At 45.3% G+C, this 23,641-nt stretch overlaps 1 protein-coding gene across 1 annotated transcript in view; it reads left to right on the forward strand.

Annotated features, from left to right (window-relative positions):
* The window catches only part of LOC119396584 (methionine aminopeptidase 2), a 31,928-nt gene extending 9,148 nt beyond the window's left edge, over positions 1 to 22,780 (forward strand). The window contains exons 7-12 of the mRNA XM_037663859.2: positions 305 to 486; positions 7,347 to 7,441; positions 7,803 to 7,899; positions 9,975 to 10,078; positions 11,997 to 12,112; positions 17,892 to 22,780. Of these exons, the coding sequence (XP_037519787.1) occupies positions 305 to 486; positions 7,347 to 7,441; positions 7,803 to 7,899; positions 9,975 to 10,078; positions 11,997 to 12,112; positions 17,892 to 18,144 (847 nt within the window). The 3' untranslated portion in view covers positions 18,145 to 22,780. The remainder of the gene's footprint in view (positions 1 to 304; positions 487 to 7,346; positions 7,442 to 7,802; positions 7,900 to 9,974; positions 10,079 to 11,996; positions 12,113 to 17,891) is intronic.
* The last annotated feature ends 861 nt before the right edge of the window (positions 22,781 to 23,641 follow it).

The following is a 23,641-nucleotide window of genomic DNA, read 5'->3' on the forward strand; positions in this document are numbered from 1 at the left end:
GGTTGCTTTTATGAAGACTTGAATGTGGTGTGCGATTGCATAGATTGTGTGGTTTTTGTACCTTATTTTCTGGTGTGGTGGTGATCAGGAGTAGTAGATTAAGTGCAGATTATAAGTTGAAAAATGTGGTATTTAGAAAAACACTTTTGACATCCAGGTGGTCCGATGTAAGATGTCAACTTGGTTGGACTGTTGTCCACTCAATTTGTCATTGTGTCCTAATGCTATCTCTATTAGATCTGTACTTTGAGTTGACCTTTTTAATCACACTTCTACTTGCTTGTTGTTTTTTTTGTCACTGCAGTGAATTGCTGGAGTCTACAGCTCGCACGCTCATCAAGGAGAATGGGCTGAATGCAGGGTTGGCATTCCCCACGGGCTGCTCAATCAATCACTGTGCCGCGCACTACACGCCAAACGCAGGCGATCCTACAGTGCTGGGCTACGACGATGTGTGCAAGATTGACTTTGGCACACACATCAATGGCAAGCAGATCACAGTTGGTGGCCCTCATTGAGAAGGCATCTTCTGTCTTGTTACTCTGTCTTTCCCACAATACATTCGGCTTGTCGTTCCCATATGCTCTGGTAACGCCTGTGAACGCTCATTTAGTTGAAATTGAGCACTCTGAACACATTCACCTGGTTCTTTCAAAGCACCGCATTCCATCTCCTAGCGCACCGAGGTGCTCTCGCCTTCGGTTTTTTATCAAGGCTGCAATTTGGCAGAGCTCCACACAAGTGGCGCTTGCAGCTTCCTCTGGCAAGACATCAGTCGCAGCAGCATGCACAGTACAGTAGAACCCCGCTGTTACGTTCCTCACTGCTGCGTTTTCCCGGCTGTTACGTCGTTTTCCGCAGGTCCCGGCATAGCTCCCATGGGATACAATGTATTGGGAACCCCGCTGTTACGTCGTAACTGTCGGACCGTTCCCGTATGATACGTCGCGATGTGCGCTCGGAGCCGACCGAGTGACTACCAAAGAGAGCGGCCATGGTGCATTTTCACGCAGCTTGGCCTCGTTTGACCGTAATATTAGCCGCATGAGAGGCGTAAGCAACAGAATCTTTCAGTTGATGCAAACAAAAGCATGGCCTTCGAGATTCAAATTGCAAAGATGGCGTCTATGACGTAACTGCTCGCGAAAGCAAGGCCTTCGAGATTGGCATTTACTATTGACAAAAGCATAGCCTTTGAGATTTGTATTGCACAAACATGGCGTGTATGACATAATTGCTTGCGAAAGCAAGGCCTTCGAGATTGGCATTCACTTCTGCCATCGCGTTGGCGTAGACTCATCATCATCGTTATTTGTCAGAGAACGGGAGGAGTTCGAGCTGGTTGGAGCTCGCATGGTCGTGCGTGCGGTTCGCGGTTGGACTCGCCGCGCCGGTCATGATTGCGTGTGCTTAGTTCTTTCATGCCTACAGCTGTTGGTGTTGAAAAAATCACATACGTTGATTACATTTCTGTGGATGAGGCCGTCCTAAGCTCCGCGTTTCTATCCATCGAGCTAGATCGCGGCTGAGCGCGCCAATTTTCGTGCTGCTCGTAAGAATTGAAATAAAATTCTGTACCACTACAGTGAAACCTCGTTAATACGTACCTGCCAGGAACGCGGCATAACTACGCTCTAAACGGTAGTATGCATTAAACACCAAGTACAAATTTGCATCTCCTAGCGTACGCCATCTCCGCCAGCAAATAAATAGAGTGCCACAGCAAATATTGCCTAAAGTACCCACCGCAAAGCCTTTTCTTTCTTTTTGCCAAAGTGGAGAAAAGATCCTGGCACACTCGCACGATCGCCCGATAGCGCGCAGTGGCGACGCCGAAGAGCATTTCGAAACTATTGCAGGGTTCGGGATACGCGTCAACGCAGTGACCGACATAGCGACAGAACGGACAGTGTCTGCTTTCCGCGGTATATGTGCATGCGTCTAACTGCGATTTGCTACTAAACGAAAACTGACACAGTTCCAGTGAAACGCGGTACGGCTGCGTGGAGCCGATCGTCTCCCGACTAGTTGCGGGCAGCGCGTCGCCTACTCGGCTCACGCCGTCACTACTGAGCCACTTGCTGTGCCGCACGCGCGCATTTATCGTGGGAATGTTGTTCGTACCCACTTCGCTCCAGATCGTGCACAGATGCGGCGAGTAGCTTGTTCGGTTAACGCAGCGATGACGAGCTTCATGCAAGCGATGCGCACTCCGCGATGCTCTAGCGGTCCTGGCAGCGGACGGAGGTGCGTTGGGTGGTCGCCTAATAAAAGCGTGCAGTATGGTTACAACCGCGCTACGCTTGCTGTATCGTACACGTGCGTTTAGTGTGATAGCGTTAATGCAGCGAGGTTTCTCGGCGCCCGCGACCCGCAACGCTAACTACGCAACAGCGATCTGCTTTCGCTTCTACAAAGCGGTGCGCGCCTGATGACGGCTTAGTAGCGTTTGCTGTCGGGCTAGTTCGTACATGGCTGAAGTTCTTCGATCCTGCCCGAGCATTTGCGCCATCAATTCAACTTCAGCCTTGAAGATGGCCGCGCACAACGAAGCGTCAGCGATCGGCGGCCCATCGCGTTCAGGTTGTCGCCTGAAGCGTGCAGTAGGCTTAAAAAGTAGCCGCACGCGTGCCCGAGCAGATAGCTGAAGATACTTATTGTGATAAGGTTGTCGGCGATAAGTCATGTTGGCGCGTTCGTCGGTGGCCGCCACCTCGCCTTCGTTCTTTCCCGATGCTTACCCGCAAAGGCGTCGACGCAATCGCGCAAAAGTCGGAATCGGGGATCGACTGGTCTGCGCACTTTTCAAAAAGGCGGAAGACCTTTGGCGGCACATTCTGGCGTCGGGAAGTTGAGCGGCGCAGTAAAATTTTATGGCACAAAAAGTTGTTGCGGTACGCAGGGTACGCACTAACCGGTAGGCACAGGGCGAACCACTACGGCTTATGTGGTCAGCGAATGCATTGAGCTCTATGGGACTCGGTCGGGGATTCGTCGCAACTACGTTTTAACCGTTAGTACGTTTAAAGCGGGTACGTATTAACGAGGTTTGACTGTAAATATTTTGCCGTTTTTCCTGTTTTTCGGCTCTTACGTTTCCCGTCTCTTACGTTTATTTCCTACGGTCCCTTCAAAAACGTATCAGCGGGGTTCTACTGTAGTACCTTGGCACCTGTGTGCCTTGTTCGTTTACAATAGAACGCTCACTGATGTTTTCCCTCTTCCAGCCTCTCATTGCTTCGGGAGAGTGGTTGCGTGTTTGTCTCAAACACGCCCTCTCAGGCTTGGATCAAGAGCCAACACCACATTATTGCGATGAGAGGCTTAGCGCGGTTGCGATCAGCCGAATGTATCGTCAGCTTAGCTATTTTCTCACTAACCTCTACAGTACTAATATGCATGTTTGCACTTCCTAACCTCGATAGCAGAATTGTGAAAAAGTGTGATTTAGAACGACTGTGCACTGCAGCTTCCCTGAGCATCCTACGAGAAGTTCGTAAATCTGCCGGAAAGTTTCTTCAACTTGCCACGGTAGCACTGCCGAGCTCGAGGCCGCGGGTTCAATCTTGGTTGTAATGGCTGAATTCTTATGCTGCTAAATTGTAAAAACACTTGTATGCCATGCATGGGGCATGCAATGAAGAAATCAAAGTTAAAATTAATATTGAATCTGTCCACTACAGCGTGTCTCATAATTGGATTTTAGTTTTGGCATTCACTGGTGTCTCCACATAATGTAATGACAAAAAAGTACCGTATATACTCACGCAATGAACACACTTTTTTTTTTTTTCGAGAAACCAAAGCAATGTTGGGGGGTGCGTTTATTATGCGGGGCAAATTTTACGAAAACTTTTTCGGGATGAGCAAACAATGCAGTAAAAAAAGAAGTTAGGTAGCTTACCTTTTGCAGTAAACAAACACGTACACTCTTTGGAAACAGATTTTTTTATTGCCCTTCACACTTCATCAGAATCGCTAGACCCGTCGTCCAGGTCGCTGACCACTTCGTTATATTGCTCCTGCAACTGGTCATCCTCGCTGCCGTCCAGGGGATTTGCAATACCAGTCTTCTTAAAACTCTTTGTGATGAAATCGGCTGGCAGCGAGCGCCATACGTACAAGATCCAGGAGCACACCAGCTCAACGGACCTAATCTTGCCGGTCGGCGCCAGGCCGTGTCCTCCATGGGCCGTCCAGTCTGTATACAACAGGCGCACACACTGTCTTTGAACGGCTTGTTCACACAAACATCAAGGGACTGCAGCACCAAAGTGAGTCCACCTGGAATGATGGTGATCTTGGTGCGCAGCTCCTTCAGTTCCCGGCGTACGTTCTCTCCCAGGTGGCAGGGAAAACTGTCGAGCACAAGGAGAGACAGGAAAAGCAAGGGCGTTTGCAGGCTGGGAAGTTGGCCTTCAGCATGGTTTTCTGTTTGAAGATAACATACGGTGGCAACTTTCTGCCGTGATAGCCAGCATTACCGGGAAACGCTGCTTCTCGGCACCTGTTGTTTTAATGAGCACGCTGCGTGCTCCTCTCTCATTGACCGTTCTGCTCATCGGCATGTCGAAATCGATGGGCGTCTGGTCCGCGTTCCCGATTTGCGAGAGAAGAAATTCTCGGTCCCGCCGCAGGCGTATCACAAACTTGTGAAAGTCCAGTACCTTTTCTTAGTAGCAACAAGGCAGTCGCTGACAAAGTGATGTGCGCCTCTTCAGCTTTCAGGCACAGTCAGTTGCGCCGCATGAAGCGTGTCGTCCACCCATTACTCGCTTTGAAAGCGGTGGTCGCGAGGCCATGCTTCCTGGCTGTGGCTCGCGCGTGCATCCTGATCATTTTGTGTGAAATGACACAGCCTTCCTTCCGCAGGTCCCAGACATATTCTAAGACCTCTTCTTCCACAGCAGGAAACTTTCCGGTCTTCGGTCCCCTAAGGGCACACCGCGCCCTATTCGTAGCGCGCAGCTTGTCTTGCTGCTTCCACCAGTAACGCACCTGGGCTTGGTCAATTCCGAAATGCCTACTGGCAGCACGACTCCTATGCTCAAGAGCGCACTCCACAGCCTGCAGCTTGAAACCAGCTGTGTAGCTTGCATTTCGGCCCATCGTCCATGGCAATACGCAAGACGGGCTAAAAATGAACTCGAAACTGAGTGGGAATGGCTGGCAAGAACAAAAAAAAAAGTAGGGCTAGAATCGTTAGAATGCTAGAACACTCGTCACTGTCTAGCGTCATTTTGATTGGCTGTCCCACCGACCTCGGAAACATCGCCACTTTGGTGGTAGATCGCGCTATATTCTGCAACCTGTCTCCGCTGGCTCCTTAAAGTTTCGCATTTGCAGAAAGCGACCGTTGGCTGGTGTGGGCAGTTTTGTTACCTTCGCTCACTGTGTGCTTGTCAGCCACGATGTCTCTACACTTGCACTCTTCATGAATTCTGCTGTGGCGCACAGATACTTCAAAAATAAGTACAAAATGAGAGGGGTGTGCCGTGCACAGATAGAAAAACAAAACAGTGTGCGGCAGCGGGTGGAGGGGAGGGGAGGAGAGGGGAGCTATCCAAGTGGGATCAGTATAATAACAAAAAAAAAAGAAAGAAAAGATCAACGGGCGAGGAGGCGCGCGTCGTTTCGCGGGACTGCAGCGGATGGGGGTGCGTTTATTACGCAGGAGGAAAAAAAAAAAAAAATTTTGACAACTAAAGTTGCGGGCGCATTTATTATGCAAGTGCATTCATTACGTGAGTACATACGTTATATTCTTGGTATGTTAACAGCAACCGAGGTGCGAGTTGTTTTAAGAAATGCTAAGCATTGAGCAGTAAATGAAGCAGCTAGTTTTCTTCACGAAGAAATGATGAGTGGCTTTGAAGGGACACTAAAGGCAAATATTAAGTCGACGTTGATTGTTGAAATAACTGTCCGGAAACCTCGTAGTGGTACTTTTACGCCAAGGAAGTGCTTATTTTGAAATAAAATCACGTTTTAGTGGCCCGCATCGCGTTAGCGCACTTCAAATCACCCGCCTGAAAGCGGTGTTTCTCACGTCACTGCTGCTGTGCCCAACGTTGCCCGCCTTTACTGCGCGGCGGCGTGCACTGGTGCCGTGCGCCATTCGGGCATCCGGCAACATCACATGCATGCGGCATTTTTGTCGAACTTTCTGTCAGAGCGACTTTCACGAGCGCGCAAAACACGCGCGGCAGTACGCGATACCGAAAGTACCACTGAGATGCGACCGCGTGAGCGAAGCAGGGTGCCGGCACTGCCGGGCGAAGCGCACTTCAGCAAAAACGGAACCTTTGAACTACGCACGTCGTTCGCCATGGCAACGCCAAAGAGGTTCTTTTTTCCATGAATCAAACAGAAACGAACAAGCAGCATTTTATTAAGTCTCTTGATACACGGAAGGTTCTTTTTTTATTGCAGCTATTTTGATTACGAGGGATTAATTGTAGTCAAACTCTCACTTCATCGGGATCATTTCCTAAATGTGCCACTCGTGGCTCTCGTCGTGTGATGCATTTAGCTTAATTTCTTGGTAAGTAGGGCACTGCTGTTGATAATATTGCCATTTTAGACGTCATACATTGAGCTTTCACTCTGACATAAATTGTTATTTGCCTTTAGTGTCCCTTCAAGGAATGCTTCAAGGAAGCTGAGCATAGTAATGTATCAATTAGGGTGACTTATTCCTTAGAAGACAGTGTATTTCACATAAGAAATTTCAAACCGTGATTCATTTCTGAAAAATGACTTGGAACTTGGACTCCCAGTTCAGCTTATTGAGTGTCGTAATGTTACCTCTTGATTTATTTACGCAGTGAGATGAAAATTTTGATTGCCATTTAGTGGCTCTGGTATTTTTTTTTTTTTCATTACCCAAAATTTTAACCGCATGATTTAGACTTGTTTCATTTAATAGATGATTATGCGACTCCCACATAGCCAAGTTTCTCCTGTATTTTAGTTGATTGCTTTTTGCTATTGCTTTCCAAGTTTGTGATATCAATTCACAGCATGCTCCAAGGTTTTTCCTCGTTAGTCCCATGTAGCTTAGTTTTTGAATGATTTAGTGGTTTAGTTGGCAAGCTAGATGCATCCACCAAGCTTGAATCTCATCAGCGCGGGTTCGAACATTCAGTGCTGTAGTCTCTTGAGTTTAGTGATGGCTGATTAGGTTCAAAGCTTCAATTCCTTCGTTATAACTAATAAATGCATTGTTTCAATATGTGAAATATTTAGCTGTTGTCTCATAAACAGATCCTCCCCTCGCTTTTGTGTTCTTGTTATTAATTTGCATTTCTGCATATGATGTGACTATTTTGTTTCGATCTTTCCAGGCAATATCATTGACTGTGCCTTCACGCTGACATTTAACAACAAATATGACAAACTCCTTGAAGCAGTGCGAGATGCCACCAATACAGGAATAAGGGTAAGAACATTGTCATACCATTTACTTAAGCATCATCAACATCCAAATGATTCCTCATTTTAAATGGAATAAAAGCCTCTACTATGATTGGTTTCATACCTGAATTGTGCAAACCAGTTCACCTCTCAGTATATGGAACTCCTGTTGAACGGAACATATCTTCTTGGTCCCTTCAGGTTCTGTTTAATGAGAGTCTGCTGTAATCACCAACAAGCGGCGAACTTCCGATGGTGGTTTACCGCTCACTGACTGTTTACTTCATATTTTTCCTTTTATTCAAGATCTGCAGTACAGCAACACATGCATCCTTCCAAACTACCTAGAAACAGTCTTCTTTACTTTTTATTTTTTTGCATTGCAGACAGCTGGAATAGATGTCAGGCTTTGTGACATTGGCGAGGCCATCCAAGAAGTCATGGAATCTTATGAAGTGGAACTTGATGGCAAGACATACCAGGGTGAGAGCATACATACGTAGTTCTTGCATGAAAAAGAGCTCATGCACATGTTTTAGCTAGATTAAACCCAGAAGTAACAGGGACTGCAAGAAGCTTGAAAAGATGTAGCCTGCAAAAAAGTGTGTTCTGCAAAACATGGAAATACATAACATGGGGAAAAAAAGATTTTGACACGTGCACATGTGGAGAGATAGAATGCTAGTGGCTTCACTAGTCGGTTCCCTTGACAGTTTCATAACTACGGGACCTCCGAATGTAATAAACTCCACTAATCATGTTATAATGTAGGCAAAAAAAGGGAATAAACTGAAATTTGTCTTCGTTCACTTGTATCCATGTCTGCATGCCTAACGTTTTTCTTTGGTGAATGCCTGCCAACCATCACAACTTTCTGTCATTGTAATGCATGGAAAAGCATAGGATTACTGCTTTAATAAAAAGTTCTTATAGCCAGAGTAGTTGCTTGTCACTTGCAGATCGCATTTTAGTTGAACGGTAAAAGCGCCATTTATGGGCGACTGATAGTCGCTGAGTAACGTAATCGGAAGTTTAAGTGAGGCATTCTTAGCAAAGCCGTCAAGACTTTTTCTGACTGGCTGCTGCTGCTGCTGCTGTTGTGATGCTGCACAGGCACATGCCTCGCATGTAGCATATGGGCAGCATGAGAATACGTATGCAAGCACACCAGTTTCTGTTTTGGAACTGCTTGTTCATCTTCCACATTAGCCAGTGTCTTTGGCATCGTACTTCTCTTGGCATGCATCTCTGCTAACCGTTCTACCCTTAACAAACATGGTCTTCATCCTCCAGTGATTTGACTGCTGCACCAATTGCACCAAGAGGTGAAACCTGCTACATTTCGGCAGAAATCGCATAATTTGCACTGAGCGTGTGCTAAACATCATTTTTGCAGTCTTCAGAGAGAAAAAAAGATGGTGCACGGTTGAATTATACGTACATAAGTTACCTTTGTATAATTTTCAGGGGCCATTGGAGCAGGCAGGTGAGAGCTGTGTGTTTTAAAAAATCTATCAAGGTAACACACAAGCCCAGTATATATGTGCTGCTTCTCGACTTCGGCAGAAGTTCAAGTGAAAGAACCTGTCTAAATAAAATGTGAAGCCTTTCATTCTTGCAAATTTCGTTGAGTGCGGCGTTGGAATTTGGACACAATATACCATTTAGTGTTTTATTAAACCCTGTGGTATTTAACTACCAACTAACCAAAAGCCTAACAAGTCTGTCCATAAAGTGCGACAGCATATACCTCACCACTCAACTCCAATGCCTAATTTGCATTGAAAGCACAGACATCATGGCAATTAGTCGTTTTCGGTAGTGAGAAGAATATGCGTGAAAAATTTGTGCGGCTTGAAGCATCAAGGAAAGCCGCACTGAATAACAAATGAGAAGTGTATCATGAGAGAAATGTTAGGTGGCCTGATGTCACAGATGTATAAATGTTTAGGGCTGTCCGCAGAAAAGTGAAGAGCAGTGAGTTAACTTCACTTTTTGGAATATGACGTATAAATGCACATTTATGTGCGCATCTATTTATTTTGTTAAACATGGTAAAACTACTCCCACCTAGCGACTTTAAAAGTTGTGTTCATAAATGTGCGGCACGCAAATGCTCCAAAAGGCTGATCTGCTGTTCTGCCGTGAGGTTTTAGCTGCGCCGAAGTGGTTTCGGTCGATCACACCACTGATGCTCTCAACATTGCATCACATCAAAGTTGGGGCCAGTGTGTTGCATAAGCATGTCAGGAGATTATACGTCTCGTAGGTGACAGTAAAGACAATTGTATGCATCAAGTTTGGGCTTGTAGAAATTACGTAACCACTTCACGAAAGCGTCACTTCACAGATTGCTGCATGCGTGTTGGAACTGTGAAACTGTAACTCTAGTTGCGTATGTTGTGCCCCGATGTCAGCGGGAGGCAGTGCTCCAGATGGTATACCTCTGTTATTATCTTTCTTCCTTCCGTTAAGTGCAGAGAGTGCAACTCTATTATGGAGGTGTGAAGTGTTGTGCTTGTTCGAGCACTGAGTGTTTCTGTTTTTTTAATCTACAGTGAAGGCCATTCGCAACCTTAATGGTCACTCGATTGGTCCGTACCGAATCCACGCTGGGAAGACCGTGCCTATTGTGAAGGGAGGAGAAGCTGTTAGAATGGAGGTTAGTGCACTCTACGTCTTGATTTAGCAGTGTTCTGGTGCGAGTTAGTTGGTTCATAGTGTTCATAGTTGGCTTGTCTGTGTTTCTTCAGCTCTTGGTCTTTCGTCTTGTTTGTTGCACCCTGTAAAAACTTGCTTCTACATCTTGATAATTATCATTTAGCTAGTCATCCTGTAAGATGTTTCTTAATATTGACCTGATTCATTTGTACCAACTCTACTAAGTATATGCAGCCCCATTATACTCGGCCAAGTTACACTCGGTAGGCAATGCCGCAGAAGCTGTGCAAGTACAGTGGAACCCTGCTGGTACATTCCCAGGCACTGTGTCTTCCTGGCTGCTACATAGTTGTTTGGCAGGCCTCACATAGCTTCCATAAGATCTAATGCATTGGGAACCCTGCTATTATATTGCAATTGTGGGACTTACTTTCACGGATAACGTCAATCTCGCGTGACTAGCACGAGAGACGTCAGTGCGTTCAAGCTAGGGCACTGTTGGCGCAGCTCCAAGTGTGGTGCCTTATCTTATGAAATTTTTGAAAATGTTGTTGCCTGTTGGTGCATGCGGTAGTAGTCACGCAAAGTATTCTAGTGGGGAAAGTGCCATATCTACTCGAATCTGGCATGCGCCCAATTTTTGTGGGTTCAAAATAAAGATGTGCCCGAGTGTATCATTACCACAGTTTTAAAATAAAGCCATGACATGCCGCTATGTTGAAGTCTGGAAAAAAGAGAGAGAGAGAGAGAAGGAGAGATGAGCACAACTTGCTTTCATAGAATAAAAAGATTTAGCAGGAGCTACATATGTGGACACCCCAGTAGCAGCTATGGTGGATTCACCCGGCTGTGCAAAAGCAAGATATAGTATTTTGGAGCACATCAACGGACTGCTGCTGCGCCTTCTTCTAATTCCTGTCTACTGTGCAATTTTCATCCAAATCGTGCTCTTGAAAGACGCGTCTTTGTAGAGGCTGTGAGTTTTGTCATGCAGCACGGGTAGTTTGTGACTGCGTCAATGAAAATCGCCGCCGACTCCTTGGCTGCCCTTTTGAATTCATGGCTGAATGTTTACATCACTTGGTTTATTTGTTAGTGCAGTTGAAGTATAGCTTCTGGTGAAGGGGGGGGTGTAAAGGCATTTCACGGTCTGGTGGCGGAAAAATTGGCCCGAGACTGATAGGGCTTGCCGCCTGGTTCTGCCTGCTGAGGTGGCGAAGCGTGCGGATTTCTTGAGAGTTTTGCTGCTTCCGCCTGCTTTGAGCTCTAGTGCGAACTAGGCCTAAGTGTGCTTAGGCTTGTGGGAATAGTAAATTTTAGGTTCGAAGTGAGTAGTGATTTGTTCGAATAATTTCGAATAGAATTCGAACGGTATATATCACATATTATGAAAAAAAATGAGCATATTTTTCATGACCCAACAAACCTGCACAATATTTTTTCAAAATTGTAACAAGACATGTGCAGATGTCATTCTTTTTGGTTCAAAGGAAGTGGAAGCAACTTTGTATATAGTTGCAGGGATTTGACTTTCGGTAGAATGCAAGTTATAACCTGTAAAATGTGTTATGTTTCAAAATTTACTATACTCAGAGCATATAAGCCGGTATAACAAGCTTTCAAACATAAAAAATTATGAATCGATGTGCGGATAACATGTTCATTTAACCTTGAAGTGGGGCTTCACGGCAGTGCGGATTTTCGTTGGAAAGGTGTATTCACGGTACAGCACCCCTCTACTGCAGTGGAACCACCTTTACAAAGGGGGTGAGGGGGCGGTTACATGCGGACTAATATACACCCATTGGGGAGAATATTCAAAGTGCTCGAATATTCTCACAAGCCTAGTTGTGTTGTTTGATTGTGAACTTTATGCTGAATGAAATACAATTCGGAGATGCATTGTTTTTGCATTTTAGGAAGGCGAAGTGTATGCCATTGAAACCTTTGGCAGCACAGGCAAAGGCTATGTGCACGATGACATGGAGGTGTCGCATTACATGAAGAACTTTGACGCCGGTCGTGTGCCACTGAGGTAAGAAGAATTTGTGGCCTGGGTAGATTATGACACAATCACGAATTTCTCTGCCAGGATGCTTAGCTTCATCTGTCACAGAAATCACTTTAGGTCACAATGTCACCACTGTCTGGAAAACACTTGAGCTTCATGGATTCATGCGAGCATACGGAGGCAAAGAAGATATACACAAAGACGAGCGCTCGTCTTTGTGTATCTCTTCTTTGTCACCATGTGCTCGCGTGAATCTATGAAGATGAATGTGTTCCAACTAGGCTGACTTGCTGTATTGCTTAAACACTTGAGGTAGACAGGCCCCAAATAGAGGAGACTGAATGTTCCTGTAGTGGCAATTCAATATACTATGCATGTAATTTGAACACCTTAAAAAAAAAAACAAGGTCAGTTTCTATTGGGTTCCCTATTCTTGACTGATGAGCTGATGGTGTGATGTATTTTATGGTGCCATGAGATGTTTTAGCGTGGAACCTCTGACATTGATGTCAAAAACGTGATAAGAGTTGATGAACCCTGGTGGTATTATTAAAGTGTTAGTTTGTCTGCAAAATTCTTTGCATTAGCGTTATAGCGGATACTGTAGCCACAAATGTGAGAGGCTGGATAGATGCTACCATCTGGCAAGGCCGAGATGAACTAGGCGAGCACAGAATTGTTGTTGCAGAAACCTAGTGCATTTTACATCTCTGCTGGTGTAAACTCACGGCAGCAGCCTAATACCGAATGAGTTGCCTTTTTAAACTTATTGTGCTCAAGGGCACCAGGCAAAAACAAACGTGTCTATGATTGTGGTTGCATGAAGCATCACAAAATGTCGGTGCCGTCGTCCGGTAGCCCGATTTTGTGTAAACCCCTTCGCAGACAGTCAACGTCCGATTTTTTGGACTCCCTAGGGACTGTGAAATCGTCCGAAAAAACGAATTCGTGCTTTTCCATTCCTCTCAAGCGGTCAAATCGCCACAGCCACGTCTGAAATAGCTTTAATGTCTCCCAGTACACTTATCAGGCATTTTGGTGCGCGCCCAGGCTCTCGTAAATACATTCGGTACCTGCCGCAAACCCCGCTTAACTACGTGCCAAGCGCCACTTGCAAATTGGCATCTCGTCATGAGCGCCGCTGATACCAGCAAAGCGCGGAATAGATTACGGCTCTCTCGCATGGAGCGTTTGGAAACGATGACGCGGAACACAAAGACTGTGGCCGACAAGCGGACGACTCGTTCGGCTTTCCCCGATGCGTGTACGCACGTAGCGCGCGCACACACATCATCGAATCTCCACCGATACGCAGCATTTGCTGCCGTGTGAAGCCGATCGTTTCTATTGTGTTTAGCACGTTGCCAACTAAGCTGACGCCATCGCTGTACTGTTGCTGTACCATACGCACACATTTGCCATGAAAGGGTTCCTGATGCCCACTCCGTTCCTGACCGCACACGGGCGCGGCAAAGGCGAGCTGGTTTCATTCGTGAAGGCAACACATCTGTGCGGCGCACTTAGCGGTCTCACACAAAGAGGCAGCATGAATGGTGGCGCGGCGCTTTTGGGTTCTCACCTATTAAATGTGTGCAGTACGCATGCAACTGCGCTAGGCCATGTGCACTACAGCGCAGTTAACTGAAGATGCTTATCGTAAGAGTTGTCAGCGATTAAGCTGTACTGACGCATTTGCCACCTGCCGCCATCACGCCTTCGTGCATTTCCGCTGCTTATCCGTAAAGACATCGCCGCACGGCGCCATGATAGCGGCCCCTTTGAATTTCTGGTCTGCTTCACCCCATAACACTTCAGCATTGCGGCAAAGCTGACTTTCGGACTCTGCTACTGTCGCAAGCATATCGACTCGCGAAAGCGCCGGTTCGAACCTACGAGTTCATAGATGCGGCAGAGGTGGGGTCTTCAATTAATGTCTTTCGCACCCGCAATTTGGGCAGAAAGTCCAAAAAATCAGACGCCGAAAAGTTTCAGCGTCCGAAATTTCGGACGTTCTTATACATTGATGTCTATGAGACTGGTGACGGTGCCGCGAAAGGATCCGAATTTTCGAGCATGTCCAGAAAATCGGGCGTCCGAAAAATCGGCAGTTGACTGTATACCAGAATACCGGACAAGCTAAAAACTTCTATTATGACATGCCCACAGAAGCCCAAAGCAAAGTAGGGGTGTTTTTTTTTAATCATGAAGCCACATCTGTGACTGTGGGGACACAAAAGAGCACTGTGGTTATTTGTTTTTCGGTGTTAAGGATGTTGTAAGCTCACGGTGCTAGAGATACGGAAGATCGTCACATCTAAGTCACTAGTGACTACATGTGTGCTCAGACTTTTTGAGACACTTGCATGTATGCATCTATTGTCAAGGCCATGTGCATTGGTTCTGCACCACAGCAGTGTGCCTGTGCACTGCTCCAACCTATGTTTCTATTATTTGTTCGAGCACTGGCCTGAAGTTGGGGATGCATGCTTTGTGCAACCTAACATCTCTCCATGTGAATGCATTGTTCCTTCATGTAGAGAACATGGTAAAGTGAAAGGTTTTCTTATGAGGAGCTCCTTCTTAGCATTTGACATAAGTGCAGTGATGTGATTACTGCGCCAGACTTCACCAAGAAGCGAAGCATGCATCAAGTCATATTGTAGTTTTTTACTTAAAAGGCAGAATGCGATCGCCTGAAATACATCGTGCAGTCTCTATGGACCGTAGTGCTATTTTGAGGGGTCGTAAAAGCAGGCAGGCTACTGGCTTTATGCAGAGTCTAACATAGACATGGCGATGATGGCACACCGCAGTTTCTTGGCAGACCACTGGCAGCTTACTGAAGAAGGGAAAAAGGAAATAAGGGAATATGTGGGAATATGTGGGCTGACATAAGTGTCAGCCGCTTCCTCCCTCATACTCCTTCGTTTATACTCAGACCCCCCTCATAACAAAATAGGATATGTGGGGTCTGCAAAGAGCCGTTCTCGGACACTACGTGCGCTTGTAAAATGAACTTAATTTATTAACAGCTTTTGCATAATGACGAGCTCGCCAGCCGAATCCAAGAAGTAGCTGAAGTAACATGCCAAATAACCCAAATAGGCCAGTAAAACACATAGAGAACCTCACTCACACAAACAACATGATGCATGTATGCGGCAAATGCGACGTCGACAACGTTAGACTCACTATGGGAGTCCGTTGGAATGAGCTGCCGTATCGCACCTACAGACCTCCCACTAGAGTCGGCCATCCACAGCCAAACCAAATCCCAAAAGAAGCTGAGTGCTCATCCTCACGCACCCATGTAACCTGGATGGATGGATGGATGCTGTGAGCATCCCCTTTATAACAGGGCGGTTACATGTGTGCCAAAGGCTGGAAAAAAAGCTTTTTTTTTTAGATGTTGGCATAATGCCTTGTCTACTTCGGTTAAATCGATCTTACTATGGAAAAAAAAAACATAAATTCACAGCCTAGCATTCTACCCCTTATGGCAGAGTGACCTTACTTTTCCCACTATTTATTCGTGTCCTTTCTCTGCAGTTTTCTGCTATCAATACTCTAACCATCTTACTTATTTCTTACCGCCTTGCTTCCGCCAGGCGGCACCACCTCGCGAGCACATCGCTATCTCTTGCTTGGCGGAAATTAAGCTAACTACGACGTGCGGGTGCCGTGAAGCGAAAACGACCTCACAGGGAGTATGAGCACCGCAACAGATATAATGAAGTAAATAAAATTCTCCTTGAAAACCCCACAGAGATACACGCATACGAAACCTCTCTTTTATTGTTTGACCGATGTTTGCAACCACGAATGTGGAAGATCTTTTGCAGCATTGCGGGGCTCTGGCCCCACTTTGACTTGAAGGGTGCAGTTAACTTTTACACGACAAACACGGTGGCACGGCGGTGTGTTAAATTCCATTCACTTGGTGGTGTTCTTGCTGCTTGCCGGCAACATTTCCGCACGAAAGGTCGCCTGCAAAAGAGCAGTCCTGTCTAAGCTGATGCTTACCGATCTTTCATTTGTCGTGGAGGAATCGGGGCCACGAAGACTTCGTGAAATTGATGTGGCAGCACAGAGTTACTTTGTTGAATTTCAAAAAAGAACATAAAAAAAATGTGGTTTTCAGGGGAGCTGTTATTTGTAAATGAAAATTATGCGCAGCTTCAACCGACATGTCACGAAGGCTGATTAAACAGCGGAGCTGGTTGCATCAACACACGTTTCCTCCGCTTTCGCCAATGCTCTGTGCGCCCCTCCTCTCATCAGCACCACCTGTGCTCGAGCATGCGCTACCGTTGGTCGACTCTCTTTCACCAGCACAGCCAAACGTACTCCTGCTCTTTAGAGACTCCCTCTTCACACCAACTGCTCCACTGCCGCCATAGCTTCGCTTTGGCTACCCTTTCTCTACCAGGCTCGACTCGCTACTCCAGGCTTCCCTCTCACCCACTTAGCTTGACCCGTTCTCTCCCTCTCGTCAGGCTTTGGTCTGGTAGCTGGGCTAGAAAGTGTGGATGACAGATCATCAGCAATTTACTGGTTTGTAGTTTCCCATGGAGCTGTTACAGTCAAATCCCGCTACAAAAAAATTGACAGGACGCGCAAAAAAGTTCATTGTTGTGGAGTTTCATTGTAGTGAAATTTCGTATATGTATATATGTACCACTGAAGTTGGGAAGGTCTGATGATTATGACTCATCCTTTGGTCCCAGCATGCACATGCATTATCTTTTGCATTGAACTCTTGCTTACTCAGACGTACTTGGTCGCACACCGAGTGAATGTTTTTTCTCGCGTCTAACACGCACAGAATATGCAGAAAATTGGGAGCTAAACTCGGGCTGCGGGTTATACGCGAATATCAGTGCGCAAGTTGGCTTCACAGCTTGCCTTCATAATAATGCAAGGAAAGTGGCTTTGTGTCAATGCATAGGTATCTTTTTTTTACTTTCTCCCGCGGTCTGTGCCTTCATAACTGCGTCATTGCTATCTGTGATTGCATCTACCACGGTTTTGTCCGGAACGTTGCAGCAAGCAGCATTGCTTTGAGTCGGTGCACATTGAATGCGCATACTTTCAGGGTCACCCATGATCGCGTCAACACGACCACATTTGTGCTCGCAGCAGTTCTGGCAGGATGTAGTTATGCTTGGACTAGGTGCGCACTGGCTGCACGTGTGCCTTCATAACGCCGTGGTTGTCATTCACGATCGCCGGGCTAGTGACGACGAGCAGTAGTTTTGTTTTGAGCGCTACGTCAAAAACATGGAGGGAGTTCTTGAAGAATGGTTCTACTGTGGCCTGCACGCGCACCAAACCCGCCGGCAGCAGTATGGTGGATGGACGATCTGTCGCCGAGCGTCTCAATGGCGATAAGTTTCCTGAGATGTGCATGTGTCGGCAGAAAGGGTCTCTCTGATGAAGACATGTGTCTTGCAATGTGGTCGCTCAGCTCTGGAAGTCACGAGCCAGTGAGAAATTGTTGAGTTGCTAGCAGAATTTCACAGCAGTCCTAGGCAAGCTTCTCTTTCTTATGTGGTAGCACTCGCGAAAAGGAAAAGTATTCGTTTTGACGAGACATTTTTTGCATTGTTTTTTATGGGCGGCCGATAGGGAATCGAAAGTTATTCGTTGAGGTGCAAATCTGTTGTAGCAGAGTTCATTATAGCAGGATTCAACTGTATTTTGAAATAATAGTTTTTTACATTACAGATAGCGTTATATCGAGGATTAGCTGTGATTCACCCTATGACAAATTCATGACACTGAGCCTGTTGTTCCTTGACAGACTGCCCCGTTCCAAGCAGCTGCTGGGCGTCATCAACCAGAACTTTGGCACACTGGCCTTCTGCCGCCGCTGGCTCGACAGGCTGGGCCAGACAAAGTATCTCATGGCTCTCAAGGATCTCTGCGACAAGAGCATCGTGGACCCATACCCACCCCTGTGCGACACCAAGGGGTGCTACACGGCCCAATTCGAGCACACCATCCTGCTGCGCCCGACGTGCAAGGAGGTTATCAGTCGGGGAACGGACTACTGAGGCGTACCGGAAGCGCTGGTGTTGTTATAGACCATCCAGCCACATTGCAGTGGTCTAGAACGCAAGCTAGTAATGAGGTACCACTCCTATGAATTGCAGTAATTTTTTGGGGTGGTGTCTTGCACACATTCTTTTTTTTTTGAAGGTGGGTGTTTGTGCAGCGCCGCCCACTGTTGAACAGAATGTGCAAACGCATGGCTCACAATCCAGGTGTGCTTCAGGGTAAGACACTGGATGAAGCAATGTCAACAAACTGTGTATGAGGGCATTGGATGGAGCCAGTGCACCTCAAGAGACGCAAAGCCACTTACTTCTAAACGTACCAGTATGAAAAACGCATGTGCACGCATGTTTTCTTCAAGAGCGTACTGCGCTGTGCACTGAAGGCTTAGGATGTGCCTGAACTCGCAGTTTTAGCGCTGTTATCCAGTGCCCGAGTTGGTCTACAGAACTGTGGACATTTGCAGAAATTGCAACAGTGGGGTTACGCGGGGAACTTGTTGTTTTGAATAAAAGAAGTCTGTTTGGTTTTTTCCAAGAGAAAAGAGTGTTTGCTTATTTGAGGTAAAAGTTGTTAGAGAAGAGTTTAACTTCAATTCAAATTTATTTTCTCATCTTTCATATTTTTAAAGCTTCACTAATGTCTTGCAGCCACAATCTATCAAATTTGCACAGGTTGCTATAGTTGTGTAAACAGTCACTGGTGTTCTGGGGTCACCCCAAAAGTAGAGCACAAATACACTTGGCTTTTGCACCGATTACACAATTGCACATTATTTTTATTTTTTTCCAATGGGCTAGAGTTCAAGCTTTCAATTATTACTGCAGGCAATTGCTTTCTGATTTTCGCATTGCCTTACGTCCTGCTAGCATCACAAAAGCTTTTCCATTTTATTACGGGCTTGTATTTATCTTAAACAGTAGCATTGCAATTTGACTGTTTTTCATGGTGATACCTTTGAGCCTGGCTAACAAATCTTGCCGGTAGCCTGGTAACTTGCCTTTTAGATCACTGCCCGACCTCGTGCTGTTGTGCTTCCTTTTTTCGGAAGCAACGTTTAACCCCATGTACCCTCATGCTTGTTGGTTGGTTTATACGTTTGTTAAATGGTATATTTTGTTGACTCTGCTCCGTTTTTTTCTCTTTACTTCATCTGGCATGTTGCCAGAGCACACATTTAGTGCGGGCTAACGATAACCCTAATTTATCGTCATACATTTTGGTAAATTGACTTGAATGAACTTACTGTTGTACAAAGGCACCAAGAAAAACCAGGAATACAAGAAGAACGCACACAAGACGTTTTGACCCTGGTTTTCTGTGTCAGAACGTCGGAATGAATAAATCTCGCCCACATTGCAGGGTTTAATGAGCAAACACACATCACATTTGGCTTTGTTTGAAAGGAACTGGGTTAGAGCGGTAGGATTTGAAAATTTTGGTATTTTTGTTAAAGCTAAGGGAAAATTGTAACCGTGGAATCCTTTGTTCAGCCGCTCATGGTACTCATCTGTGTTTGTAGATCGCCAGCAGAATATGCATACTAATGATTTCTTATGTCTAAAGGATCGCTGGCATCTGTCTTGTGATTTCTCTTTGCTTCATTGCAGCAGGCTGTGCAGGTTCAGGTCCAAAATTTAATCTGTGCTGACAATAGCCTTGTGGTCAATGTTCATTCTTAACAGGGAACGCTCTTTATATCATAGGTATATCACTCAGCTCTTGCGGATTCATGGGGCTGGACAATACGATGCATTGTTGTTGAACATGTAGTTGAACATGGTGCCATCAAGATGTTCAAAAGCGGCATAAAAAATTGAGCTGCTCTGTTGAGTAATAGATTCTTCTTATACATGCAGATGAGTGTAATGCAGTGAGGAGCTCTGGGGAAACAGGTGCACCTTCGTAATTAAGCAGGCCAGACAAAAATAGCAAAGGCTGGTGTGTTTGAAGGCATTTACAGTGTAAGCTAGCAAATGGGCTGGACATGTCTGTCTGTCCTGGGGACCTTGCTACAAATCGTTCGACTTATTTCCAGCTTATTGTGCTGAAGTATTTTTCTGTATGGCCTTGTGTCTGTGTTCATGTACTAGTCTGTGCAACTTATTTGAAGTTTCAACTGTCATTCGCGGTAATTAGGCTGTGAGGATTGAAAAAAAGTATTAGAATTTTCTTTTGTTTGTTTTATGCACTGATAAAGCAGAAAACACTTCCCATTTCTCATATAAGCATGCAGTACTGTTAAGAAGGGAAAGCAGAATTTAAAAAAAAAATTATGAAGTTTGTAAAGTGAGCTTGTAGTTCTTGTTTCAGGCCATGTAGGTAATACTAAAGTCCTCTTGACCGAAGCCTCGAAACACAATGCACCATTCTTTGTATGGACAAATGACTTGCACTGTTAAGGGTCTTGTGCCTATACTTCTAATTTTTTATTTCATTCAGCCACAGAAGTGCATCTTAGTTTGCAAAAACCACTTACAAATCTATTTTGTAATTCACTGAATAAAAGCACTCAACGTTTAGAAGTTATGAGTGCGTTTAGAAGTAAGTAGTACTCTCACTTGAAATGTAATTTTCTTATGTGTAGGGGTCCCCAGGCATGGTTGCCCTAATGGCACGAATGCACTAATGTTCTCATGTGAAAAGCACGCGTTATCTAATGGGCATGTTACATAGTGAAACATTCGCTTTTATCCATTTTGTTCAGGTGGATCTGAACCATCAGTGTGTGCAGCTCGTCTTGATTGAGCCTATGGAGTGCTGGCTTATTGAACGTGGGGATATGTCGTGAGAGTAACCTTCACTAACTTTCTTAACTAGATCTAACGGACAATCAAGCCTGTTAGTTCTAACTAACATTGTGTCTAACAAAGAAAAAAACGAGCCCTTAAAAAAGATTGCCTGTTCGTTCCTTCACTCACTCTATATTTTCTCTGTACAAGTTTATGTGAAGTGAAAAGTACTCGTAGCCAGACTAAACTTGAAGCCATTTTATAATACTGTTTCATTTGACACAGATTGATGTGTTTTGGGGTAAACGCCTCTATCTCTACTGGATCTGCCCACTACTGGCAACGGCTTAGAATTTCATAATACTAATTGTTGGGGTTTTACGTCCCAAAACCATGATATGATTATGAGAGACGCCATTGTGGAAAGCTCCAGAAATTTGGACCACCTGGGGTTCGTTAACCTGCACCTAAATCTACACACACGAACCCCTAGCATTTTGCCTCCTTCGAAATCAGGCCACCACGTCTGGGATTTGCCCTCACGACACTCGGGTCAGACACAGCATTTCGTTAGTCATTATGTTATGCATGGGCATGTGCTCCCCTTAGCTTGAGAACATTTGCATCAGGGAGTGTTGAACATGTGATACGAAGCTGTGGTTGTTTTAAAGGACTTGAGAAATGTCTCTTTACGCTAACAGCCAGCTATTGACTCAAGGCACAGTTCTTGCAAAGTATTATTGACTGCAGTCTCTGCAGTATATTTGTGGGTCCAGCACCTGTTTTCTTTTATTCAGAATGTGTAGGAGATGGCGTTGTGTTGGTCTTTTTCTTTGGTGCTGTAGCCTTTTATTTTTCTTTGAGCACTTCACACGTCTTTATCCTTCCTTTCATTTGGCCGAATCATTGTAAGTGATAAATTGGACAAGGGCTGGTTTAGCAGCTTGATATAAAGTCGTGTGCCTAATGTGCTTTGTTGATAACTGCAGCTGTTTACTTGCCTTCTCTAGGTTCTCGCCTGAAAGACATTTGACTTTGTTCAACTGATAGAGACTATTGACTTGTTTTCTATAAGTACTGCAAGTGTCACCAGATATTATGAAGTGTGGATTTTCCAACTTTAGGTTGGCACAAGCTAATTACCACTCTGTTTTAATAGTCTGGCAATGCTTCTTTTATATCATTTGCAGCATTTTTTCTGTGCAAACAGCAAGAAGTTGAAAGCATTAAGAGCAACATCTTAGTGGATTCAAGCCATAAATAAATGTTTTGCTGCTTTTCTCTTTTTTTTGTGCACATTTTTTGGTTCTGCCACCCCTTGGCAAGGGTAGTTTTCGACGTAATAATGCTCAACAGATACATTTAGTAATACTTGCAGATATAGAGGGGACTGCTAGGCGATCAAGCTTGACTTAAAAAGTTATTTCTAGGCATAATGAATGCAAATAATGCTGCTGAAATCGACAATTTTAATCCAGAATTGTCATTTCACTCGGATTTTCATGAACATTGTACACAACTCTTGAAACATCTCTGTGAAAAGTAATTCTGCAATCTTTTTTTTATATTTTAATAACTTGTATTTCTGCAGAAATTTGCTTTCACATCAGTGAACTAAGCAGAAGTGTTGAACTCTGGAAGCTGCACAGTTGAAGGTTTGGTTTAGCAATCTTGTTGATTTATGGTGCACTAAATATCTCCGTACTGGTTTGTTTGCGTTTATATTGAGGCATGTGCTGTCTACTGCAGAAACTGCCTTAGTGCTCTTTGGTTATCTGGTTAGACATTGAGTGACAGTTGATGCTGTTTTCTATCTTGTGCATTGCCATTTCTTAAAAGCTTTATAAATGCCTTTGTTTGCTCAATAAAATAAGTGTTCACGAGGAAGGTTTTGAACTGAAAATCGTGAATCTGTTTCAATTTCATGTTGTGCAGTTTCTTGCTCTTTCCAATCTGTCCTAAGAACTTACTTGACTGAAAAAAAAAATAGGGGTGACCCTGATCCTTTGACTTCCATGTCCGGTAGTGGCGTTCGCGCGTCGGCATTCGTGTACGCTGGTGTATTCCTTGGGTTAACATTGCGTTTCGTCGTGCTGCCGAAGCGGATCTCGGAGGCCACGTAGAAAGAAGCGCGTGGTTCAGATCTGCTCCACCAGGTGCTGCAACGACCCCAGCTGCTCCGAATTTTCCGTAAAATGTACGAATTTCGACCTCGCTTACGATTTTACGAATGTCAGCTGAAATTTTACGGAAACCATATCATTTCCGATAAAAAAAATAAAAGTCCATTAAAACAGCGTGGCCTTCGTGATCAGCTACTGCGCATTGCCGTAGCTAGTCGCGGAGGCCCCGAAAACGGCGCTGTGCTATCATCATCAGCAGCAGCTGCTTCAACATTTAGCGACTTCTGTCGTCTTCTCGAGGGGTGGCTACGAATCCATACCGCCTTGGCGCGTACGCAAAGCGCAAACATGTGGCAGTGGGCTTTGTTCGCGGGTCGGCGGTGAGTGAGGACTACATTGTTCGTGTCGCTTTTCGTATGACCGGCTGCCGCGTCCGACGCAGTAGGGCTGCTGTGTTTAAGCCCAGGTGCGACGTGCAGTGGGCACGTTTGGGAGCTGTTAGAAGTGTTGACGGATCGCTCAGGTTCCACAGAATTTTACTGGTTATGCTGGGCATTCTCTTCGTTCCCCGCAGTAATGTGGAATGCGAGAGAATATTCAGCACTGTCGACAAAACTCGAACGGAGTTTCGCTCATCTTGT

Source organism: Rhipicephalus sanguineus, chromosome 6 (assembly GCF_013339695.2).
Source record: "Rhipicephalus sanguineus isolate Rsan-2018 chromosome 6, BIME_Rsan_1.4, whole genome shotgun sequence".
NCBI classification, from domain to species: domain Eukaryota; kingdom Metazoa; phylum Arthropoda; class Arachnida; order Ixodida; family Ixodidae; genus Rhipicephalus; species Rhipicephalus sanguineus.